General features: G+C 39.8%; 1 protein-coding gene across 1 annotated transcript in view; it reads left to right on the top strand.

Moving 5' to 3' along the window:
* lrrk1 (leucine-rich repeat kinase 1) overlaps positions 1 to 26575 on the top strand; it is a 65720-nt gene that overhangs the window by 481 nt on the left and 38664 nt on the right. Inside the window, exons 2-12 of the mRNA XM_069172884.1 lie at positions 2940 to 3078; positions 8634 to 8824; positions 15331 to 15502; positions 16650 to 16829; positions 17246 to 17382; positions 18392 to 18618; positions 19984 to 20111; positions 21264 to 21427; positions 22658 to 22795; positions 25251 to 25363; positions 26015 to 26085. Of these exons, the coding sequence (XP_069028985.1) occupies positions 3009 to 3078; positions 8634 to 8824; positions 15331 to 15502; positions 16650 to 16829; positions 17246 to 17382; positions 18392 to 18618; positions 19984 to 20111; positions 21264 to 21427; positions 22658 to 22795; positions 25251 to 25363; positions 26015 to 26085 (1591 nt within the window). The 5' untranslated portion in view covers positions 2940 to 3008. The remainder of the gene's footprint in view (positions 1 to 2939; positions 3079 to 8633; positions 8825 to 15330; positions 15503 to 16649; positions 16830 to 17245; positions 17383 to 18391; positions 18619 to 19983; positions 20112 to 21263; positions 21428 to 22657; positions 22796 to 25250; positions 25364 to 26014; positions 26086 to 26575) is intronic.

Raw genomic sequence — 26575 nt, forward strand, 5'->3', positions numbered from 1 at the left:
CATTTCCAGCTGACATGGCGTGAGAGGCTGCGTACATCATGGCAGGGACGTGCACAGAATCTGGGGTGTCAGAGTGTAAAAACGGGAACCCCCCCCAAACCCACCCTCCTGTCATCCCTCCACGTTGGCTAACAACACCGTTGGCTAAACTTGCAGAATAAAATACACGAAGCTCAATCTGCAGCTAAATCTGTAAAACTCAGCGAGAACACGAGCAGTATTCTGTGCTTGTATGTGACTCGTCTTTCCACATGGATCAGTCGAGCTTGTGCAGCCAACTGTGTCGTCACCCGTCTGCTTGTAAACTGACATTTTAAAGCTTCAAGTTGAGCATTTTTGGCTGCCATTATCTTTGGGTGTTTGAAGCGGTTTGTAGCAGAAAGTGACGATATTTGGACGAGCTGGAAGGGAAATGGTGGATCTGACTGATCTGATTGGGAACCACAGACTGGATATAAAAGTGTTCGTAGCTTCAGCTCTGTAAAATGGTTCTGATCCAGAAGTGTCTTCAGCTGCAATACCACCAGCTGCCACTAGAGGTCGGCTCCAAAAAGCCTCCGGCTCCATAGACTCCCATTCAACTTCTCTCATCAAATCCAAAGTGAATAAAATGTGTCCATCAGTTATCTCGGTGTTGTTAGCTAAAGTCACTCCTTCTTATTAGTTTTCTGGAGGTCCATCTGAAAATAATCCCTCATTCATTAGAAAAGAAGAGTCAAAAAGGGATGGGGGGGCGTGTCTGTCTGATTGACAGGCCTGTGGTGCAGTCAGGTTACAGCTATCGGTGGGCGGGACGTAGTATCGTCAGGTTTCCAATCAGATCAGTCGGATCCACCGGTCACTTCCTGCTCCGAACTAGCAAAGATGGCAACAGACAAAATCCAAACCTGAGGCTTCATAACGGCCATTTACAAACCGATGAGTGACGTCACTGCTGGTTGCCGCTTGTTGGGAACCCAACGAAACTACGTCCCACCCACCCGTAGCGGACAGCTGACTGCATCACAGGCCTGCCAATCAAACAGAAACTCACCCAAAATACCACTGTTTGAGGCCTAATATCTAATTAATAATGGTTATTTTCAAAAGGATTGCCAGAAAGCCAATAAAAAGGACTGACTTAAGCAAATTACTTAAAAGAGTTAATGCATTAAAGCAAAATGCCTGGAATGCTTTTTCATTTTGTCTTTGGATTCTGGAATTAAAACCTTCGCGAGGCCCATTCAAACCCTGCGCTGGTTTTCCTTCAGTGTATTCAACGCTAAGTTTTCTGTCTACTCCTATGGTGTTGACTGTGTGTTAGTTACACAACAGCATGAAGCGCTTCTCTGTGCCTTTGGCATGTACATAACACACAGTGAAGGATGCTTGATAAATCTATGACACATCAGTAGTCTTATCAAGCAAAATGGAGTTAATCCTTTTTCCCATGTTCATATACCATTCTTCCTTCTGAAAGACCCAATTCACAAAAGAAGCTAAAGCTTTTAATGAAGTCATTTGGAGTTTAATAAGAACACAGGGACACCTGTTTTTTTTTCCATGACTGCATCAAGATGAATCTTGAGGTCTTTCTCATTTTGGTTAAGCTTTGGACAATTGCTTTGTTCTCTGATGATATAATGACTAACCATATCAATGGCAGGGCGATATGGGTTGATATCTTATCTCTTGGCTAAAGGGCGATACACAATATCTGTGAGGGCGGAGCAAGCGTCAACCAGCAGTGACTGCACTGTATGCCTGTCAATCAAATGGACACGCCCCCAAAAACACAGCTTTATCAGGCTTATTTTCTAATGAATGAGGGATTATTTTCAGACGGACCTCCAGAAAACTAATAAGAAGGAGTGACTTTAGCTAACAACACCGAGATAACTGATGGACACATTTTATTCACTTTGGATTTGATGAGAGAAGTTGAATGGGAGTCTATGGAGCCGGAGGCTTTTTGGAGCCGACCTCCAGTGGCACTCAGTGGTATTGCAGCTTAAGGCACTTCTGCATCGGAACCATTCTTCTGCATCGGCCTCATTTTTCAGACCTACAAAGCTACGAACACTTTTATATACATATTATGAGCTGGACCAATAAGTTCCGGAACTGCCGTAATCGTTGTGAGGAACTTTTGGCGTTTGATCAAAATCACCACCTGACTTCCACATTCTTCTGTGAGCAGTGGCCCGGGTGCATCTAATATTTTACGCACCTGCAATTTAAGCAGGGAGCACACAGCAAAAGTTGTAATAAATTATAAAAAAAATATGGCGAGTAGGCGTGTTGGTTGAGCGACAAAATCACAGACTGCTGCTCACGCACAACAGAAGCTGTCTCTGAACTTTGTGATCCACCCTTGTTGTCACGCAGTGAATTTGGGTCTGGCAACACCAGCTAGCTCTTCATACCAGTGAGCCTGAAAGTAGTTCTCTTGCTGGTCCAAATAACGGCAATACATGATTTAATTTTAGACATCGGATGGATCTGCAGGATTTGGAAATTAATCTGTTGGATTTTGGAAACTGAGGCAAAAAACTAATTGAAGTTGCTCCTTCTCCAGTAGAATTTAAGTTCTAAGTTCAGACCCTTGGTATAGTGATGCTGAAAATATCAAAAGATTTTCACATTTTTTATGATAACACATTTAAAAGATTGTGCAGCCTTACCATCGACGACAAGGTTCTACAAATAATACATGCTGAGATGCTTTTCTGCTCACCAGAACCCAGTTGGGTAAACTGTAGAGACACGTAAACATAAAAAAAAATCCCAGGAGGTTAGCCGTTTCAGAAATACTTCACCAACAGTCTTATGTTTTAAATAAGTTTGGTACCATTTGTGCTTAACAGCTAAATTGTGTCTGTTTACCTGATAGAAGGATTTTTTTTTTGGTCACCTGAGAGTGAATGCTTGTTCATAATAGCTGCTTTGACTTTTTGCAGGCTAAATCTTCTCTTTGTGGAGGAACTCTGCACAAATAGTGTCCAGCCAAAGCACTGACTCCAGTAGGAATGTCATACTGGTCTGTTGGGTTGCCCCAGGACTCGGGACACCCTCCAAACAACATGGAGCAACCAAGCAGTGAGTAATCTTTCAGCATCTCATCCATCTCTCTTTTGTTGGACTCCTCTGGTCGGTTCAGAGAGAATGTGACTGTGAACTGAAATGTGTGGAACGAGTGCTGTGCCGCTTAAATTTAGCAAAAAAAAGAGAACTGAAACTATTTGGGTCTCAAGAAGCTTCATCTGTTGCTCTTTGACTGTACATGTGAAGCAGCCTTTACTTTTTCGAGCAGGGGTTACGTGGTAGTCGTGCTGTGTGCTAAATGACCACGGAGCCGATCGTACATGATGGGGGATCACAATAGGACGGTGGAATATGGTGAAAGTGAAGTATAGTCAGTCGACTATCTGTTTTTGTTTTGTCCACAGTAATGAGAAAGCTGCTGTGATCTGCTTTGATATTTTGTCTTTTAACTTTCTGTCTACATCAGAAGTGGTATGGACTTTGTTGTTGGATGATTTCCTCTTGGGTTCACCACGTGTCACATATACTTGACCCTTTTTACAGTGTAAAATATTCTTTCAGTAATCTAAGTGCCCAGTCCATTCATGGTGTCAATCAACCAAATAAACTTTTTCCTGTTTAAAGATAAATCTGGAAAAATAATGTCCCATATTATTGTGCCATTTTGTAGATTAGGAGGCTATGTACATCTGTCTGTCTATCTATCTATCTATCTATCTATCTATCTATCTATCTATCTATCTATCTATCTATCTATCTATCTATCTATCTATCTATCTATCTATCTATCTATCTATCTATCTATCTATTTAGTATTTGTCTGGTTACAGCTTCTTCAAGTTCTCACATTTTCATATTTTTCTCTGTATAATTGTGATTATCTTAAACAGTCTAAAACATTTGATGACATCTTCTCGGACTTTATTCATAAAACAAGTCAGCAATAAATTCTCTACTGGACTGTGGAAATTACAGCATATCACAGCGTTGACTGTGGAAGGAAGAGAGAGACGGGAAGCTCAGAGGCTGTGAAACAAAGGAGCATCACCCCCCATCCCCCCCTCTCTCTCTGCCAACCCCACCCCCCACCCCCTCCTCCTGGGGCACTACCTCTCCCTCCTTGCTCCCCTCCTCAGTCTGTAACTGAGGCAGCTCATCCAGGGAGAGCAGCCGGGATACTGGAGGACACACCGCGGCTGAAGCGATAGCTTGAAATGGGAAGTGTGATTTAGATGTGATGGAGGCAGGAGGGAGAGGATTTGCTTCTTCGCTATGAGCAGGTTAGTCGCGGATAGGATCACCGGGGCAGAGAGGGATGCCGACTGGAGCCTCGTTTATATGCCGCGCATGTAGGTCTGACTTAGCCCGAATGCTACTCCTTCGCTGAGCTGTGATTCTACCTACAGGAAAATGACAGAAACTAGATCTTGTCCGCTACCTGCCAAGACTTGCCAAATACTTGCATGCCATAAGTACTTAAAGAAATTAAAAAAAAAGAAATGTTTTAAACTATAATATTGAGTCAATCACAAAATTTAAATAGAGTGAATAAGAGTAGCTTTGTCAGAAATACCAACACATGTTTTGACTTTGTGAAAATCGTAAGGATGAACTTTGAAAACCTTTTAAACAGGAATAAATACTGTTTCTTCACAGAAGCGCTCGGTGTGGACGATCCCTTTATAACTGTGGTGTTTCATAAAAACAGGAAGCCTGCGGTGTGGTTGTCTGTGGGTCTGCAGCATCACTGGGTCATTCAGCACAACATTCCCATTAATATTGGTATTAGATACAATTTACTGTATATCCTACATGTACAAATGAATTGTGTTTGGACAGTGGTTTGGACACCACTGTTTTGATTCTAGTGCATATTCAGATTATTCAGATTCATGCCATTGATCACAGTAATAACACAGGAAACTCTTGTCCAGTAGATTAGTCTGACAACACTTTTTAGTTGTTAGTTGTGTGTGTTCATGAAAGTGACGGCTGATATATAGTTGTTTGCCTCGTATTTGTTTTTGCCACTAGAGTATATTTTAGCCTGTTAGGATTGACTTCTCTCTGCAATGAATGTGAAACTGTTTGTTGTTCAGCGCCGACAGAAAGAAAGTGAAACAGTCAATGAATGTTTTGAGTCGAGGGAATCATAGTGGAGACTCCCCTAAAAGAAGATGCTTCTGACTCAGATTGCATTGAAACCACTAAATGAAATTATATTTGCTCTTTTACACCCCATAATGCTAAAAAAGCAACAAATTACATAAAAGGTTTTGGACTGATGGTTGAAGAAAACCAAACATTTGAAGAAGTCACCCTGGGAATTGTGAAGTTGCCATAACATTTATACACTAACCTATTAATTGGAAAAATAATTGGCAGATGTATTGATTCTGAAAACAATTAGTTAAAGCCATAAGATGTTACTACAAAGCAGGATTTTTGCAGTTTGCGAAGCAACTTCAGGTTTTCAGTAGCTGGTTCACTTACATCGCCATGGTAACATATGCTGCAGAGCTAACGTGCTAAACTCCTCCTCTTTTATGTGAATGCGCTCCTAGCTGGATTGAGAAACCCTGATATGACAGCGAATTATTAACCAGCGTCATGTGACCGTTTAGCGTTTTTAGGGTTTATGGAAAGATATCCTCTATGTTGAACCGGCTTCGTAGCCTCAGGTGAGATACTGAGATCCATCCTGTATAATGGAAGCACTGGTGTGATCTGTTCAATCAGTATTGGTGTAGATATACTGTGAAACTATGCACAGATTTTTACTTCAGGGGAAAAGGAGAGTACTGGTAACATGTTGTTATGCTGTGTCAGCAGAAACCCTAACTTGAGGAAACAAAAGGTATCATAAAAGAGAAAAATGTGGATGCATCTCTGTCTGGTATATTTGTCCTTCACTTCCTCCTGTGTCTTACTTCTGCAATGTAAGCTAAATATTCTCAAGTCCCTGACATTTAGTCTCTTTTAATGTTTATATCTGTGGCAGAAGTCAGGAATATATGTATATGGAATATCATCTAAATCAGATGCATAAGTGAAAAGCGAAGATGTAGTAATGGGGGAGGTGTTAGCTGCCTCTTCATTCTTAAGGTCTTCTTTCAGCTGCTGTTTCTGTCGGGCTGCGATGGGCGAATATTGTGAGATCTGAGGGACTAATGTGGGTCGAATGGTTTCACTCCCTCAGGCTTTCTCAAATAACCTCAGCTGCCCAGTCAGACTCTGTCTTTCTTAATTATTCATTGAAAATCCACCGGGCTGCATAAAGCATGTACACGCAGCACAGACAGCTGAAAGAGGAAATGAATAACAAAGGAATGGTGAAACAAATATCTGCACTGATAAACATGAAACTGAATAACCAGTTTGACTGACTGTGAGGTTCAGCTTCACTAGCAGCATTTATTGTTTTGTTGATGTATAAGCAGAGTCCACCTCATTTACCTGAGAACATACAGCACTTTATGCAAAATCTTCTCCCAAAAGAAAACGTTGTTAAACTGCTGTCCACAGCTGCCAGCGTGAATACTGTGGTTGGTTGTCTCTTTGCATAAAACTAGAGGAAGTGCACTGATGCATGATCCCTTCACAACTTGGAGGAGATCCTCAGCCTGAATGTGCTGTTACACCACAGCCCTCATTAATTCTAGTTTGCATGCTTGTATTTTTTTTAAATCTTCATATTACTGTTTATTTATTTCAATATCATTTCTCAGTCAGAAATCACCACTTAGGCTTCCAAAGGGTCTCAAAAAGCTTTATAATCATTCATAAATAAATTCATACAAATATTTATTTTATTTTGAATTTTTCAAACCATTATGAATATAAGGAAACAAAAGCTGGGGATGTACCAAATAACTGTCCCTGCATGATAGATAGATAGATAGATAAACTGTGTCTCCAGTTTTCATAGTTACTTTGACAGAAAGACTGTATGTGGAAATATATAATACAGGCTGGACTTATCCTTCACAGTCCAGGATGTCTAGTATTTAAAATGTAACTCAAAGGTAGCACAAAAAGCAACTACTCACACTACTTGGTTGCAGCCAAGTTTGTTTGCACTTTTATCAAAATAATCAAAAAATAAACAGTATTTAGACCCCTCTTCACATCTGGCACACTTTATAGTATTAAAAATGTACTTTCAAATGCATAAACATGATCTTTCCCACCAATCTACACTCAATGACCCATAATGAAAAAATTAAAACATGATTTTAGAAATGTATGAAAAATCCAAAACCAAAATCTCTCTTTCACAAAAGTATTCAGACCCTTAATGACATTTTGGCAGCAGGTACAACTTGGAGTTTTCTTGGGTAGGTCTCTGCCATCTTTGTTCACCTGGATTTGGAAAATGTTTCCAATTCACTGGGGTAGATCGTCTTATTCAGATATTGGATGGGAATCATCTGTGAAATGCAGTCTTTGATTCTCTCATAGATGTTTTATTAGGTTGAAGTCTGGACTTTGTCTGGGTGACTCAAAGAGAGTCAGTGACCTTCCCATGAAGCCACTATAAGAATGTCATGGTTTTAGGTTTGGGTCATTGTGGATGTGAAAAGTGAACTGTTGCCCCACTGTGAAACTCTGTTAAACTGGGCTCAGACTACACAAGATTTTAACACAATTTAGTCATCATCGACAAATTTCCAGTGTCAGGCTCTAATATAAACGTCGTGAATTACAAACGGTCTTTGAAGTGTTGCGTAATTGAATTACAGCGATGCAGCTTCTAGGACACTGCACAACACCGCGACGAAATGTCTAGCGTGTCAGAATGTTTTTGTTTTTCACCTGTCCAGTTTGACCGAGGATGACCGAGTGCTCTCTGGCATGCACTTGTTCATCAGATATCTTTGCCCCAACCAGACTGAGCTAGCTGATCAGTTTAGTGTTTCTATGTTCTGTATTTATTCAGTTGGAGACTAGAAATCCTCTCTGTTGCTAGGTGGTTGCTAAGGGTCGGACTACTTCCTGGAGTAGTAAAGATTGCGTACGTTACATAAGAGTCTACTGATGAGACTGATTGTTTTCCAGTTGTTAGTCATACCCCATGTGTTGCCATGGAAACGGAGATCACACCCACAAAAAGTTGTATATTTTGAGAGCAAATTGGCCCTCAATATGTAAACATTTAGATTACATGTTATATTTCGTTGGGAACTTGTTGTATAATTGTAACATTACTTGGGATTTAACATCATTATTGGCACGCTTACGGACCCCAGCGTCAGCGCCTCTCGTGTAACGTTGCCTCAACGGACAAAACATTTGTGTCAAACTTGGACATTAAGTTGTGTGTCGGGTCCGAGGAGTGTTAGTGTGGAGTTCATTTCCAACCATAATGCTGAGGTCAGTAAGGTCAGTAGCGAGAGCATGTTACACCTGCCACCAGCAGTTTCACAGCGTGCACTAATCCAGTTAGCTGCACTGTAGTTTATGTCACCAGAGCTTTCTTTAATAAGATGACCTAGTTCTGGGTGTTCAACTTGCTGCATGCTGCCTGAAGCCTCTCCGTGATCGCATTCTTCCCCCCAAATAGGTTTGAACTCCCATTTGAATGCTCTCTTCCCTCTTTGTGCCGTCAGGCCCGGGGGAGGAAATGGGGGCCAAAGCATCGTTGGTGGAGGTTCCCGGGTCCGGCTCGACGCTGGTCACCTCTCCCACTCTGGAGAACATCCAGGCAGCATATGAAGAGGGACAGGAGGAGGCTGCCAGGGAGCTGATTGAACAAGCCTGCTGTATGGAGTGCAGCGCAGGGATGCCCCGCATCGATGGGGTGAGTTTCAACTGCACTCTGATCAGGCCATGACTGTAAGATTATGGATTATGCATGTGTTATATCTACAGTTACAGCAACATGCTGGTAAGTCTTTATTTTGCTTTATGAAGAAAAAGATTTGACTTTGATTATGTGTTACACTTTTGAGGCTGGATATGAGAGATCTCTACTGAATCTTGTATGACTATTTGTGTATCTGGTAATTAAGATGTTGAAATGTAATTATGTTGGTCTTTTGCCATTAAAATGTAAATGCAAATGTAAACCAAAATCTAAATTCATAACATGAGATTGGAAGCTGCGCTCACCTGATAAAAGGTGTTTAAATCAGGGATTGAATGATGTTTCTCACCAAGTCCAACTAAACATTTTAGTCTGTGAATAAATGAACTTGGTGACAGTCATTATTTAAAGCAGGCTTCTCCACAAAAAATTTCCTCTGAGTTACTTTGACAAAATTAAAGTGTCAGAGAGCTCCTCGTCGCCTTGAACACTGCAACATTGATTCACACAGCTGAGCTGCAACACAAGCAGCTGAATAAGCTTCTTTTATGGGAACAAAAACAAATTGATATGTAACACAAGAGTTCAGGGTTCCCCCACCAGCAGGATGGGATCTGAATAAAAAAAGCACAAAAAACATCTTTCCTCCAACCAATGCTTTTTCTTCTGTAAATTACTAAATAATTTAAAGTCGTCAGGCCTTTAAAAACAGCAGGATGTGAAATTAACCGAGCGATGCTTGCCCCTGTTATGAGAACGACAGGCAGCCACACTTGAACATAAAATGTGCACGTTTGAAGGAAAATAGTGACGACTGAGTGAAACAGATGTAGACTGTCTCCAAGGTTTTTGGGTAAATCGAGCTGCAAAACAGCCGTCTCAAAGCTGCAGGTACAAGCACTTAATGAACCCTTGTTATTAACAAAGGTTGCCCACTATAAGCCAACCAGAAGGAGAAGAAGAAATCAATCAATAATATGCACTTAACAAAATATTCCTTCCTCACTAGTACCACTTAAGTGCCTTTGAGCAACTCCCAACTGCTCTCGTGGAGCTACTAAATGGTCTGCAAATCGAAACGTGTACCAGAAAGCTCTTAGTTTGTAATGTGTAAAACCGTGAGAGTGAAAGAGAGACTTTAAGATGTTAAGGCTTCATGCACCAATATGTTAAAGTTTTTCTGAAGAAAATTCCTCAGAAAAGTCTAAGTCAGATTCATAGTGTACAATCGTTTGCCCGTGGATTCTTATAATGATGAATCCCGTTGTCCTTAAAAATTGGGTACGCGTGTGGCAGTTGCTCCCATTTAGCGTAAGGTGAACTCCCTGCCGGCGGCCATGAAAGGGCCTGAGACTGCAGGGTCGCAGAAACTGAGGGAGAAACATGAAGTCGAGCGAATAGTAAATTATGCCAAATGACGGAGCGCGGCGGTGAAGCTGCAGGAAGTAAACGGCAAAAGCGTTGTCATTTTTAATACTGTAGCTAAGTACTAGATGTAAATAACTAACAAATATATATATTAATAAAGAAAGATGCATGGAATGACGGCTGTATGAGAAGGGCACACAGAATGCAGCCGTTTAACTGCCCTGCGTCCGATCTCAGATGCGGTCCTGGACATCTAATCATAAAATGATTTGGTACAAACATGTCAACACAAAAATGTAAGTAAGTGTTGCTCCTCAGTGTGCTTAGATTTTGTTCTTACCTAAGAACAAATCCCAAATAAGAGAACATTAGTGAATGCCAGAATCTTTGAAAAGAAACTGTAAGTGGGTTTTATGAAGACATTTCTTCTTCATAAGAGTTGGTGAATGAGGCCCATGTTCTTGGTGAAGGACAGGAGATATTGAGAATAAACTTCTTTCAAGTGGATTTGTTCTTTCTTTGGCCAAGATGAGCATAGTTAGAGATTTTCTTTGGTAAAAGGCATTTTTTTTGTATGCATTTCTGCAAAAAAAAAAAAAAAAATTATTTACTAGATTTGCAACTAAAACTAATGAAATGACCTCCAGTGGGTTAATTTCTACCGTCCTTTTCTCCTGTGTTTTGTGATTTGGGCCAGAAACAACATAGCCTTCATATTTCCTCTCTATTTTTGTCCTGCTTCTTGTTTTGGGCGTCTTTAGCTATTGTTTTTTTACGTGATATTTTATTATGTAAAATGTATCTTTACCCTCCAGTAGTGCAGAAGCAAAGTCATTTATGATATAGAGACTCAGAAGTGGATATAAATCCAGTTTTGAAAGCACATGCTACACCGGTTGGGCGTTAACCCCAGAGTCAGCCTTAAAGTCAATCATGGGTGTTAAAGGTTAACGGTGCAGAGCAGCTGAAACTGGACTAATGAGCTCACTCCTCTTGGTTCTGCTTAACAGCCGAGCTGCAGAGTTTTGGATGAGCTGAAGTTTCTCTATTGTTTTCTCTTGGAGGCCAGTAAGAAGTGAATTACAGTAGTCCAGTCAGATGGAAATAAAGGCATGAATCAGCTTTTCAGCACCCGTCTGATTTATAAATAGCCATTGTTTGGTTGTTTATGTTTCTAAGGTGGAAAACTGAGGTTTTCGTCACCTTATTAATATTGTAAAGTCTTGCTGTAATGGCTTTAATGTGTTAAGTGCCATGACCCAGTGCCTCTGTTGTGATTTGGCGCTATATAAATAAAGTTGAATTGAATTGAATTGAATTATTAATATGCGCCTTGAAACTTAGATCTGAGTCTAAGAAAACACTGTGACTTGACGCCTCTGATTTTATCCAAGAGGTTAGCTGCCCCAAATTATTCTACAACATTTCTCTTTTTGTTTTGAGGCCGACTGGGACGATTTCTGTTTTATCTTCGTTTGATTTTAGGGAATTATTGCTTTTGCATTTATTTATTGCCAAAAGACATTTAGACTCCAATGCTGACAGAAAACTTCCTCACCTTGATGTATGGTTTGAACCAGTTTTGTGTCAGATGAAATTCTCAAGACGATTAATATCATGGTCAATTGTTTCAAAAGCTGGTCTTAGGTCTAAAAGGATCAGAAATGAGACCTTAATTTTCATCAGAATTTGGTCGGAGGTCGCTGATTGTTTTAGTAAATGCAGTTTCAGTGCTGTGATGTGCTGTAAAGCCCGACTGAAACTCCTCCAGGCTGTATTTTACTTTGAAGAAGGAGTTTATTTGCACTGAAACTATCTTTTTAAAGTATCCTACTAATAAATGGAAGGTTGGTTATTGGCCTGTAGCTGGTCACCGCATTGACATCAAGATTGGGTTTCTTTAATAAGGGTTTTCCAATCAGCTTGTACATGCAAGTATTTATGCAAACAAACGGCCTCCCATTTCAAAAGAAATAAATCCAGATTGTTATCAAATTTACAAGCAATTTAGTTTTTGTAACGGACACAATGAGGTTTTGTTTTGGAGAAAGCTTTATTTTGGGTCCGGGACATCGTGCCTCAGTGGCGTGTTTTTTCCTGGTGCGCTCGTCTCACCGAGGGTGAACAAAAAATCCTGTTCCTGCTTTTCAGTTACAACTCATCACTCAAACATTGATTACTGATGGCCATTATCAAAAGGGAAACTCATTGATTCAGTGAGAGGACACTGAATCATGTTACATGCTGCCAGTGTGACACACACACACACACACACACACACACACACACACACACACACACACACACGCGAGCCACAGCTGTGAGGGTGAGGTAATGCACATGCCATGCAGGCCTTATACTTTAAAAGCATCTTAATCTCTACAATCAACATGCTTTATGTTGTAGATTTCATTTTAAAAATGAAAACAGGCATTTTCTTTCCCCGGTCTACACACAATAACCCATAATGACAAAGTTAAACCATGTTTTTAGACATGTTTGCAAATGTTTTAAAATTTTAAAATTTAAATTTCTCATTTATAAAAGTATTCCAACCCTTTTAGGTGGCACTCTGGTCTGGTTTATCCTCTTTGCTGTTTTGATTTTCCGGTGAAGGCAGACGCTCCGCCCACCTCTGAGCACGGTTCTGTCGGAGGTTTTTCTTCCAGTGAAAGGGATGGGTTTTTTTTACGTGGGAATTGTTTAATTGTCGGGGTTCTCGCTACACTATTATCAGATTCTGCTGTAAGGACTGAGTGCCCTGAAATAACTTCTTTTTTTTATTATTCGATCTTGAATTGTTTAGAAAGTTAGACACCACAAAGGTCCCACAATCCAAGTCAGCTCAATTTCAGTGCAATCCAATTTTAACCACATAGCACCAAATCACAGCTTAAGTCACCTCACGGCAATTAGGTCGAGACATTATGACATTGTGACAGTGACAGTGAGCAGAAAAAACTCATTTTTTAAGAGGAAATAACCTGTGACGGAAGCAGACCCAGAGTTGGGGGGCATCTGCCTTGACCCGTTGGCATGAGGGGAGAGAAAAAACAGCAGCATAGAGAGACAACAAACAAACATCAATGTCGGCCTCATTAGCAAGTCCTCATTAGGTCCAGTACCAGTTTCTCAGCTAGTTAAAGGTTAGAGGTTTTGGACATTCTAATGCCTCGAAGGAATTTATTCTAATTTGGCAAAAACATTGGCTACGAATGAGGAACCGATCAGCTTTTGAAGGGCAAAGGTCAAGGTCAAGGTCACTGTCACCGCACATTGTCCTATGATATCTGAGTAATGCCGAGAGAGAATGTCTTCCAAATTGGCACAAATGTTCACTTGGCATATACGATGAAGTGATTCGATTTTGGAGGTCAAAGAGAGGAGGTTAAGGTCACTGTGCCCTCACATCGTTCCTATTCTTGTGAACGCAATATCTCAGGAACAGCTTGAGGGACCTTCTTCACATTTGGAGCAAAAATGAATCTGGTGGTAACTACGACCTCACAAAACACTTTTTTGGCCATAATATTTCATGCATTAATTATGACAACATTTCACATAAATATCTAATAGGAAAACAATATTTTGATTCTTTTCTGTCCATCATTCAACACCATAACTGAGGAGTAGAAGGGGAGATTGTGACCATACTTCACACTTATGACGATACTGAATGATACTGAATGATATTGTTTTACATGTTCTATTGCTTTTCATTCTTCTCAAAGAAAAGAATGAAAGTTTATGGGTTTACCCAATTTTTGTGCAATAAGAGGCACAGAGTTCATTCTTGCATCATTAAATATTTTTCTGTTTTCAGGGACTCAATCTTTTTATGTGTAAGCAAAGAAATACTCTTTGTTCCTGACATTCACCGTGATCTGATGGCTTTTGTTGTAATAGTGACTTAAACATGCACTAATCAATCAGCAAATTTTCTTAATGATATTCATCAGGCATTCTCCAGTCTGTCTTAAAAGCTTTTCTTACAGTTGGTTTTTGTCTCATTTATTTACCTGCAGTGCTATTTTGTGACTGATTGAAGCACTATGGGAACATGTTGCATGGTGAATTCAATTTAAATTAAAAATGTCCTACCGTGATGCTCGTTGTTGGTTGCAGTGTAATTCAGAAAGAGTGGCTGCGCTGCTGTTGTTTTTCTTTGTGAAATGCCTCCATCTCAGGCGTCAGCAGAGATGTGGCCTACTTCTGTCTGTACCCGTGTAACGGATTGGACCGTTAACATATTCCAGTTCTCCAGGGCTGTGGGAGATCAAAGGATTCTTCTTGTATCAAAAATACAAGATGCATGCAAAATTGAGCCATCTGCATGCATGCATACATTTACAAAATGCACCGATATTAATACCAGGGTAAAAGAAAACATACAGAAATGTTGCAAAATCAGTCGCTGATGTCTACACAACAAAGATGTGTTTAACTAACTGATTACCTGATGTCTGTTTTGATAAGTATCACTCATTTAAGTAATTTTCCAATTTAAAATACTCCAAAAAACTGCTGGTTACATGTCATCCATTTTGCTTATTGCTGTTTTTAGTTTATTGCGTTTCCCAATGAATTTAGACACTAATATAGTAAAAAATACAGCCGAACAGGAACAACTGTGCTTTAATATGTCAAGTATTATACTTTTTTTTTTGACATGTCCCTTTATCACAAATCATTGATATTGACTGTGCTCCCACCTTGCTCAAAGCTGGTAACAAAAAAGGAGGCCGCACACAGAAATATGCTTTAAAAGTGATATATTTAACTAAAGTTAATTAACATACTAACTGAATGGTGACGTGTGTAAGTAGAAGATTCGTCAGACACGTTTGAAGTGTATAGATGAGTGGCAACATGGTGTGAAGAAATGTTGGCTGGTGCAACAAACCAAAGGAGAGAGGCTTCTTTATACCTTTTAATCACCACCCGAATGGGCTGGTATGAGCAGTCAACCCTCGAAGCTCCACCACCAGCTACCGGGAGTTAGCTGGTGGTGGAGTAGCGGAGCAGACCAGGGCAGGTTGAGCGGGTTGGGTCGTCACAGCTGACCAGGGGAGGCTTACAACCACGAAGCAGTAATTCTGATGTAAGCGCTCTCATTGCGTGTTTTGTTGCAGGTACGTCTCCTGTGTGTCGCCACTCAGCACGGTGACCAACAGAGTGTGTGTTACCTCCTCAAAGAAGCCTGTGTCACGATGCCCCAGGAGCCAACCAACAGCAACCCCGCCATCATGGCAGCGTACTACGGCCACACCAGCCTGGTCAAAGAGCTGCTGGACTCCATACCTGGTAGGAGGAAGAGATCCAGTTCAGTATTCATGATATATGAATTACTGCTGGCCTTTTGCTTAAAACATGCCTTTGCCAACCAAAGGCCAGTTGAAGTTCTACAGCTGTGGAACAATGAGTTAATGAGAATGAATGCTTCTAAAAATTAAAGAAAGGTCACTCAGCCAGTTTTACGTCAAAGTCAGTCTCCTAGTTTTGGTTACCCAACATGTGAAACTGTTGTGATTCTAGAGGAGCTGTGACAAATCTGAAAGTCATAGTGACATTCAAATTCAAGCAAACTCCGCAATATTTGCGGGAATTTTTTTGAATTTTTTTTTTTTTAATTTCTGTGATTTTTCCGCAAAAAATGTAAAAAGTGCATAAAGTAAGTGTTTTCAGACAAAACTCACTTTAATAACACAAATAACTCCTCATTTACAATCAGAAGGCTCTGCTCCTGTTTTCTCATCAACAAATAAAACTCACCCGAGGAAACCGGAACAAGAGGAAAAACTGAAGTGATGGAGTTTGCAGGACATGTGGCCTTCACATTAAAATTTTAGAATGAAATATCAAAGGAAGTGATTACATATTTGCTTTATACTAAAATCATTTTAATCCTACGTCCAGCTGTCAGAGACGTCTCTTTGTTTGTTTCATCCAGCAGGTCTATGTGTTGAATGAACATGAATTAAACAGCATCTAAAGCTCTTATTTTGAAAGGCTGATGTAGTCGTTGTTTCTATATTCCAGTCACAGACGGTCTGTTCTGGAAACATAAGCAGCTTTTTTTGTAACTTTGAGCCCCATTGTTCTCTAAGTTCAATAAGTAAATAAAAAAAGATTAGAATTAAAACATTTCTATGATGTGCAGCATGATTATTATCAGAGGAAGTGATTACATATTTATTCCTTTATCAGGTAGGGCTTAAAAAAAACTAATTTTTCTTTCCCGACTTGCGATTTTACCGCAATTTTACACACACACAAAAAAATTTTGTTTAGAAAATCTGGCACAAAATCAAACATTTTTGATCGCAACAAATACAAAAAAACTCCCCTAAATCCTAGAGTGACTGCTTGATTATTTCCTCAACACTGAAAAACACCATCGCTGATAAAACGATGCTCCTGTGACTGATGTTGGGTGTGTGTCTCCTGTCAGGCCCGTGTCTGCGGAGAGACATGCTGAACTGGATGCTGGCCACATCTTGCCAGCAGGGTCACCTGGATGTGGTTCGTCTGCTGGTTCACGACTACGGTGCCGATGCCAAAGACTGCGCCATCCACAGCGGTGAATTCGCCGTCATCACCGGGCTGCCGTTGTATGCTGCTGCAAAAGAAAGTACGGCGACACACACACACGTGATCACGGACAACATCTTGAGTTTACTGATTCAACAGGTTCTTTCAAAAAGTATCCAACTCCTGCATTTGTGACATTAAAATACTGTTTCCTCATTGTTACCTTCAGAAAGTTATGAATGATGGAGTCATGATGATAACACTGCACTTCAAATGATAACATCTGCTCTGAAATGGTGTGTGTGGTATAAAAATAAAGAAAGGATACATCGTTGTAGTCCACAGGGTTTAATATTACAGAAGTATAGCTGGATTTATAATCCACACAAACTACTGCAGCAGTGCCACTACCGATATCTATAGCATAGATTTTATTTTAAGCTTCAGCATCAGATTTGGCCTGTTTTGCCTCTGTAGCCTGAACAGATGGAGTGAGTCGTGCGTTCTGTGTTTCAGGTAACGAGGAGATCGCTCGTTTCTTGCTGAAAAATGGAGCCGGATTCTCCTCGTACACCCTGGTGGACCATCCGGCCTTCAGCAAACATCTCCTCAGACTCGACCTGCAGGAGACCTCTAGTGCAGACGGAGATACGGTCTGTGTTTCTGAACCAATACATGTGAATCTTTTAATAGGAGAACATCGTTTTTAATCACAATTTACATTTTGTATCGTTTCACTTTTGCCGTTTGGTTTTTGGCTTTTGAGCCCAGCGTGTGAAGAACGGTGCTGGATGACTGACAGCTTACAGAAACAGGAGGTTACATGAAAAGTTACTGTATTATTCATTGTCCTAGATTTTCTGAAACATGTCAGGAGTCTCCATCACCAGTTTCCAGAGTTTGACACCAAATTCGATGAGCCACGTCGATTTTATGTGATTGCAAATTCCCGCCGACCACTGGTCACAGAAACATGAGACTCTGGTGCTGATGTTGATTAAGAGATGCACCATGACATACTTACTCACGAAGGATGTTGCTTCCTGCTGCTCAGTGATCATCACTCTGTTTGTGCAAGAAAACAATATATATGTAAATGCATGAAGAGCAAAAGAGAGAATGGCTAAAGGATGTTTCATCGGCCTTTATGTCTTTTAAGCTTGTTTTAAGTTTGACTAACTGGTTAGTTTCATCTGGTTTATTAAACAGATATAACTGCGTTTCATCTGCATAGTGATAGAAATATATGCGGTGCTACCTGGTAATATTTCCTAACTTGTATATCTTATATATTGCATGTATAATTTTAAAAGTATCAGATCTACCACAGAGCGTTGTGTTATGGCTAAAGCAAACTTACATTTAATGTCTGTCAGTGAATGAAGAATTGACACGATGTCCTTGTGAGCTGACAGGTTTATTACATGCTTTAACAGGTTGCGCCACATAGTTCCAGTTTCACAATGATTATGATTCCAAATATTTCAAAATTTATTGAAATTGTTTTTTACTTGTTCACTTTGACATACAAGTAAAGCTAAATTATTATAATTCATAGTTTTCAATCAGTTTTTATGAGTATAATTGAGTAATTCTACCTTGTTCTCAGCTTTCTTCATGCAATCCTGTCCTCTGTGGTTGTGTGTGTTTGTATGTGTGCAGGACGTTGCTGTGTCTTGGAGTGGTCTGCAGTTACCGTGGTTGGACCTGGACTGGTTCATGGATGTCTCCTCTCGAATCACCCACCTGGATCTGTCCTCCAACAGCCTGACGTCTCTTCCCTCTGTGGTGCCCTGGGGTCTCATTCACCTGAGGACTCTGGATCTCTCTGACAACCAGCTGAAAGAGCTGCCAGAGGCTCTCAACTCCCAGCAGATCATCTGCTCCAGGTACAGCAGGGCGTCTGCTGGTATACAATACATATATCATTTATACAATACAATATATTTGGACCGAATCGATGTCCTCCATCTGAATGTTTTCTGTCTTACCAACTGTCTGATATCTATTAATATCAAATTCAGCTGTGGTTCCATAACATAGTTATGAGAAATGGGAAAAAATAACAGTGCAGTATAACCTCAAATACTGGCCTGAAGTACAATTTTGATATACTTAAATGTTTTAATATATATACATTTTATCTGAAGGATACACATTTAGTTCTGCATAAAGTAAAAAAAAAAATTGTAATAACCTATATACAGATACATTGTAAAAGGCTACTTACATGTTTATGAATTAGTAACACATTTTTTTTTTTATATAATATGATCGTGACAAAGACTCTTTTCTCATTCATAATAACTAGTATTTTACTTGAAGTGTATTTTGGTTATAATTTTTCTATGGTTGTGTAATTGTTTTTATTCAATAAAGTAAAATACTTTAAAAGTTAAAGTTTTGAATGTGGAACTTTTCCTTATAAGACTTTCGATGCATTGTTTTGTTTGATAGTTTTACTCATGTAAATGATGAAAATATGTCTTCTGTTGCTGTCAAACATAAAATCCCAAACCTGACTTATTAGAAGGTGTAATGAAAAAGTCCAGAGACAGTTCCTGTTGAGCACGAATGGAGCACAGCACAGTAATTCAGGTGGAGCAGAGGGAAGCAATAACTGTAACTCAGCACCTGTGTTGATCATGGGTGATGGTTGTAGACGGGCGACGAGGCCCTTAAATTGCTTCAGAAAGGCTGCTGATATGAAGCAAAGAGCCAGCTGAGGTGTTTCGAGAAGTATTCGCATTTCAAGACGGACAGAACGTAACTATCTCAGTCTGAAGAAGGCGATGAGGTCAGGAGAACCACCAGGAGGGTTAACAATCGGTTGTGTGCTCTTTGCTCAAGTTTCAGGTCGATACTGAAATGGCAGGTTTGGCCGTCCCGGTGGTCACGTGAGCACGACAGGAGCCGTCTCTGAACTTTTCTTTCTGTCCCTTGCAGATAATCCTGTAAATACAAAGCTTCCCCCTGCTGTCAGTCATTTGTGTCTCATTTGGCTGAAAGCCTTGATTGGACTTTTTGTGTTAATCAAGCTGAACATGTCTTGAAGGTGATACTGTACTGGACATGGAGATGGAATTGATGAGTGCTTAAGTATTCCCTCATCAAATGCTTTTACTTTGACACTAGTACAGTAATATCTGACTTTATAAGTGCATTACTAAAAGTAACCTCTTGTCTCCTGTAGAGGAAACTGGCAGCTCTCTCCTCTCAACCTCCCTTTTTTCTGTCCTTTTTCTGTCCTTCAGTCTGCAGCAGGTGAATCTCTCTCAGAACCAGCTGAGCGTTTTACCAGCTGGACTTCTCCATCTGAACAACATCCAGAAGCTCTCTGCTGCCAAGAACCAGCTCACAGTCCTGTTTGACATCCCTGCTGGTAGGTTTCTACTCATCTTACTGTATATTTGCCTACAGCAAGATAGTCTTAGCATAGATTGGACATATATTTAAAGAATGCATGAAATAAATTGCTGTCCATTGTATGGTAACCCTGACTTTAGCACCAGTGTGGAGCTCCGCCAGAAAACTACAGCTTTGCAAGCTGTTTCCAATGCAGCAAAACTGGCACTCAATAAAAACATATCCTGAGACACAAGTGGAGTGATTGATTAGCATTTTTAATCACCATGGTTCACGTTGGCCTAGCGGGGTTGAAGGCTCACTGGTTTCTACCAATAAAACACATATATACATTTCTGTGACTTTTGAAATAAAAAAACTCCAAAAGAAAACAGACAAATAATGAGCTCTAGCTACATCATTGCATTTCAAATGCTGCTCCCACATGCGTCAGAGAAACAATTTTTTTTTTTTTTTTTTTTTTTTTACTGAATATGTATGGAAGAATTGCCGGTCCTCTGCATGTTAGTATCCATGACCTGCATGACATGCAACCTGTCTTTAAAAACTCCTACAATCTGGGAAATATCATGAAATAGTTTGTGTTTAGTGGTCACTTGTAAGTTATAAAAGTGAACCGATGAAACGGTGACTACGTAACAGAAGAGCTCCACTCGTCTGTGGAGTGATTATCTTTAGTCATCAGTCTATGAATCTTGGAGTCTGAAATGTAAAAAAAAAATGTCCGCCACATTTTTTCCTACATCCAAAGTGATTTATTCTATTATGTGGACCAACAGTCTGAAACCCAAAGATATTTAGTCTACAATGATATAAAAGAGAAAATGTAGAGTTCACGGCACTAGAGAATGTTTAGAATTATTTCTTGAAAAAAAAAAAAACCTTTCCGTTTGTTCTTGTTAACAACATGATTGGATTCTGATCATTATCCTGATGTGGGTTATTATTAGCCTAACGTTACCAGAAACCAAATAAATGTGGGTTGTTTCCAGGCAACTAATCCTCAGGGTATGTACCTTGGGTTAATTTTGAAACTATTAGAGACTTTAACCAATTGACAGTGATCACCATTTACAAAATGTAGTGTAACAAAATTGTACCAAAGCCACCAACACTTCTACAGGTCTAATTCAGAGTTTGCTTGTGTTGTCGAATTCCCTTATTTCAGACACTAACTGGATCGGTCTCCGTAAGCTGGAGGAGTTGGATGTGTCTGATAACTGTCTGACCAGTATGCCCACAGCAGTTATGCACTGTTTGAAGTCCCTGAGCTTCCTCAATGTAAACAGGAACAAACTGAGCACCTTCCCGGACCCCTGGGCGTGCCCACTGGTAAGAGGCCCAGCTGATCATCAACCACTTTATGTTTTCCTTTTAATTAGAATATAATATTATGGTTGATGTTGTCCAGGTTTGAAACTATAGATATTACTGTGTGAAATTAATTTGATGACATATTTAAATATAATTGTGCAAGAGTATTATTTATTTACCATCTACAGGTTTTGGTTCACTCAATCATTGGTTGTTTTTCAGTGTTTCATCATCAAGCTGTGAAAGAGGCTTTTCCGCCTTTCTACACCACAGATAACAATTTAGGTGGACAATCAATTGTCACACAAAATAATCTGAAAAACTGCATTGTGTTCCAAAAATGTGTACAAGTGTCTTTAATTATGAATGTTTTTCTGGGGAGTCGCAAAATTTTGAGAGACTGATGGTTTTTAGTTTCGGTCTTTTCCTTGGAAGAAAATTGTAAAATAGCACCAGACAGAAGATAGCACGATTGGAAAGTAAATAGCTGAAAGCCTTGATTGGATTTATGGATTGTGCATTATAACAAGAGATGGGCTACATGGAAAACATTGATGCTTGGCAACTATCACAACATTATCTTAATATTGGTGTATACAGTTGTGGATAAAAACTCTTACAGAAAAAAAAGAAAAACCCTCAAATTTCACCAAAACACTTTGGAAACTGACAAAAGTGTGACTGTCCTCCATGATGGTTTATTCAATATCAAATAAAAAAAAATAAAAAAAAGATGAAAATGGCAACGAAAAAAATGATGGGACGTTCTGACAGAAGCATTGTTGCTTATCAATAAGCATTTTCATTCCTGTCTGGCTTTTTAATGTTTTTCTTTCACCTCCTGGGTCGTCTGCCCGCTGTTGCTCAAAAAGCACCGGATGGTGTGATCAGAAACTGACGTACCTCATCCCATCTTCCTGTTGCATCCACGTCCAGAGAGTTTGGCTACAGTCCCATGGACCTTTACCCTTTTAATAATATGCTAACGATGATACCAAACAGCAGAGTGACCACTTCTCTCCTTTTAATAAAGCTGAATTACTGATTACAAGATTGAAGACATTGGTGATACCAATTAGAGACATTAATTGATTTAATTCATCCAGGGCTTTATAAAGATATAAACACAGCCTGGCAACGGAAATCTTAATGTAATATGATTTTTTTTTTTAAAGAAACAGTGGGTAAATTAAAATGGTATTATAATTCATAACACAAATTGAGAATCTTCTGCCTTGTCCGCCACAGAAACAATGCAAAGCTTCTTCCAATGTGATTGAGAATCTTCCAAACACCATCTCCATCTTCTGGAGGACTCAGCTGCAGGAGGTGGACTTCTCTCACAACAGCCTGAAGGAGCTTCCATCATATATCTTTGAACTGGAGGTAAGAGCCACGTATAACAATGTCTGCATCAAGCTGGAGTGAAATTAATAGTCTAAAATGTCTGGATTTAAAAAACAGACCCACATTAGTAGCCAGACACCTCTGTGATGTGTAGAATAACCTCCAGATGGCGCTGCTGCTGAGTGTTTGACTCGTTTCATACACACAGCTACTTCAGTGCATCAGTGCAGAGATGATAAAAAAAAACACTTTGTCTTTTTGTTTTGAATGTGAATACATTTTGAGTTTAAATATTGCTTTTAATTTAAATCATAAAATGTAATATTCAAAATGGACGTTTCATTTGAATTCTATATTTATGTAGTTTTTTAGACAGGTGCTGTCCCGGATAAACATTCCTTATATCAGAACACCTGACAATGTCAGACCACCTGAAAAGTGTATTGTGTCATCCATCTCTGTCAGATCCCTTTTAAATCCTCCCATTGTAGTCACTTTATGTTTGGAAAGATGTTGCTATAGCTACACGCGTGGCTCGTCCACCCGTACTTGAGAATGCAATATCGCAGTCACGCTTCAGGCAATTTCTTCAATTTTGGCACAAATGCAGTTAGCAACGATGAACTGACTAGATTTTGGGGGTCAAAGGTCAAGGTCATTGTAACCTCATGTTGTCGCATTGCTGCAAACCTCTGCAGTGTCGTCAGTGCACCCAGAGGGAGAGCGAGCGAGACTCACCGATGAAAAAAATAACACTCAGAAAAGCTGATTGTTTTTATATTCAATTCATTATGAAGTTTAAAGCGGAGCGTTCCCTTTGTGTTGTCCAGAGTTGATGGTATCATGACGCAGGTATCATGGTGGTGATCCTGCCGAGTTCTGCCTGTTACATACACCGAGCAGGACCACGCTCGGCTGAAGGGAAACTGCCAGACATTGTAACGAGCTGCCTGCTGTTTAAATATGATGTAATTGTCTCTGTTAGTCGCATCAATAATGATAAATCACATGAAGTCTGCAGTTTTGGAACATTTTGAGTCATCAGTGTTTTATTAGACTCAGTAATATCATTTCATTGTTACGATTGATCTGAAATTTACAAGATTTCCTTAAATAATCCTAATATTAAAAATGCGGTCTCTACTTTGGATGCAGCATTTTCGATCAACTGCAGGCTTAACCGTCCCTTAACCATCCCGACTACGTGCCTAACCCTAACTTAAACCTAAACCTAAACCAACCTCAATCTAAACCTAAACCTAAACCAACCTCAACCTAAACCTAAACCAACCTCAACCTAAATCTAAACCTCAACCTAAACCAACCTTAACCTAAATCTAAACCTCAACCTAAATCTAACCTAAACCTAAACTTCAACCTAAACCAACCTAAAACTAAGGCCTTACTAAGAACCTTGTTCTCTCAATGAAGAAATGCTGACACAACAATACTGCACGCTAAAATAGAAAGACTTGTGTACTTGTGTTCCAGATGTTGTACTTGTGTTCCAGATGTTGTTCTTGTGTTCCAGGTGTTGTACTTGTGTTCCAGATGTTGTTCTTGTGTTCCAGATGTTGTACTTGTGTTCCAGATGTTGTTCTTGTGTTCCAGATGTTGTTCTTGTGTTCCAGATGTTGTACTTGTGTTCCAGATGTTGTTCTTGTGTTCCAGATGTTGTTCTTGTGTTCCAGATGTTGTACTTGTGTTCCAGATGTTGTTCTTGTATTCCAGATGTTGTTCTTGTGTACCACCTCTCTCTACTCTGAGTCCATCAGTGTGTTCTCTCTGTCAGTACAGAAACATCAGAACACTACAAGTTCCAGGATGAATCACTCAGAACGCTCCAGAACAAGAAGTGTGAAACTCTGAACACTTTCCACCCTAAACGGTCGCCATCTTGGCTCTGTAGTGGAAGGGGCGGGGCCACCGACGTAGAGGATTTTCAAATTAAAGGCGTGTGAGGAAGCTGCAGCTGTTCCTGAACACAAAGTGTTTCTTTTCCACTGCTGCTGCTGGACAGAAGAATCAGTGTGTTTATTGAGTGTTAAACAGAGGACACAAAAACATGTTGATTTCTGGGTAAAATAATTAAAGCTGCAGATATTTTGGAGGCTGATGTGGTCACATGATGAGGTCATTTCTAGTAGTATGTGATTTGAAACAACACCAGTCTGTGAAAACTCCTGCTATATACCAGTCAGAGACCTGACATGAAGAGCACTATTAGTTAGTGTACTGAGGGAGTACGTCATCTGGAAGCAGAACTCGTCTTACACAGAGACCCTCAAACAGAAGCTGTGTAATTCAGAAAAGTATTAAAATGTCTTCGTCATATTTTGCTGGCTCGACTTTACAGCACTGTAGTCAGATCAGGTCAGGTAGCTGTGCTGTGGCAAACTTTATTCCTTACGATACAGTCAGCCAACCGTCTGCCCGTGAAAGGAAATTGTAAATGTGTGTTATCTAACCTCTCCTCCCCCTCACTCCCCGTCAGGCTCTGGTCTCACTGAGATTGTGTGGGAACGCCATTGCATCACTCCCGGCCCCCAACAAGTGGCAGTGCTCTCAACTCAAGACTCTCGATCTTTCCAGGAACCAGCTGGGCAAGTAGGTCAACGGAACCACACTTCCTTGTGTATACAGGGTCTGCTGTGACTTCACAACACCGTGGAGTTCAATAAAAACACCACGTGCAAAGAAATATGCAGCTTTGAAAGGAGTTGGAGGTGGAAGATGTCCGCCGTGACCAGCGTGGTTTTAGGTTGTCTGTGAATGTGATTTATCCGGAGCACCTTCAGGTGAATCTCATCAGATTTGTACCAAACGTTCACTCAGACTCAAGAATGAACCGATTCGATTTCGAAGGTCAGAGGTCACTGTGATCGCACGTCTGTAGAATTCGTAGCTTCTTTGCAGCAACGTCTATATCTGAAGCATCGTCACATTACTTTTAAATCTAAATTATATGAGTCTGGACAGGTGGACGGATTCATAATATCCAACCAACTTCACTGGTTGGTGAAGGCATCGAAAAGGGAGGTGGTAATTTGAGTTTGTAAAACACTGGGAATCATTTAAATCATTAACTGCATATTCGTCTAATAATTCAATTCTCTCTTGCTTATTGTTTTTTAGAATTTTTTAATGTCAGGAAAATTGTCACATTTATAGATATGACTGAAATGAATCATAATAAGCTAAAACCAACACCCGTCACTCATCTCTCCTTAATGATGTTGGACTTTTTGCCTCCTTTAGAGTAGAGGAGGGGCCCAAATCTCGGAGACTGGCCTTTCTGACAACATGGAACAGGAGGGATCCAGACCAAGGTACGTCTGCTTTACACACATCCATATAATTTGAACCTCGATTGAAACAAATAAAATAAAGTCAATCATTGAAAAGCATTTTTGTGAAAAGCTTGTGATTTTGCTCTGTCTTCGCCATACTTTAAACTTTAAACTAAATATGCAACATGTTTTTAATCCCAAGAAGTAAGATCTTCCTGGGATGAGTTTTGTCTTGATTTTATGCTTTTAACACATTGACTGTCTATTGTAATAGCTTTTTTAATTAAAGACATTTCTCGGTAATGTTGGCCTGTTTCACCGTTGATTCATGTCGACACTAATCACTATTTTCACACTTTTTCCTGGTGTCTTTGATTTTACCACCACTGTAGTTTTTAATCAACTTTGTTGATATCATTTTTTTATACACTCAACTTCATAGACCTTTTTTTTACATTGATGACAGAACTATAACTTTTGAATATAAATACAGTCGAGTGACGCTGCAGAATTTCTCATCCCTTGTCAG

The sequence above is a fragment of the Embiotoca jacksoni genome, unplaced genomic scaffold (assembly GCF_022577435.1).
Source record: "Embiotoca jacksoni isolate LCO1_2020_lvr unplaced genomic scaffold, fEmbJac1.0.p SCAF_56, whole genome shotgun sequence".
NCBI classification, from domain to species: Eukaryota; Metazoa; Chordata; class Actinopteri; family Embiotocidae; genus Embiotoca; species Embiotoca jacksoni.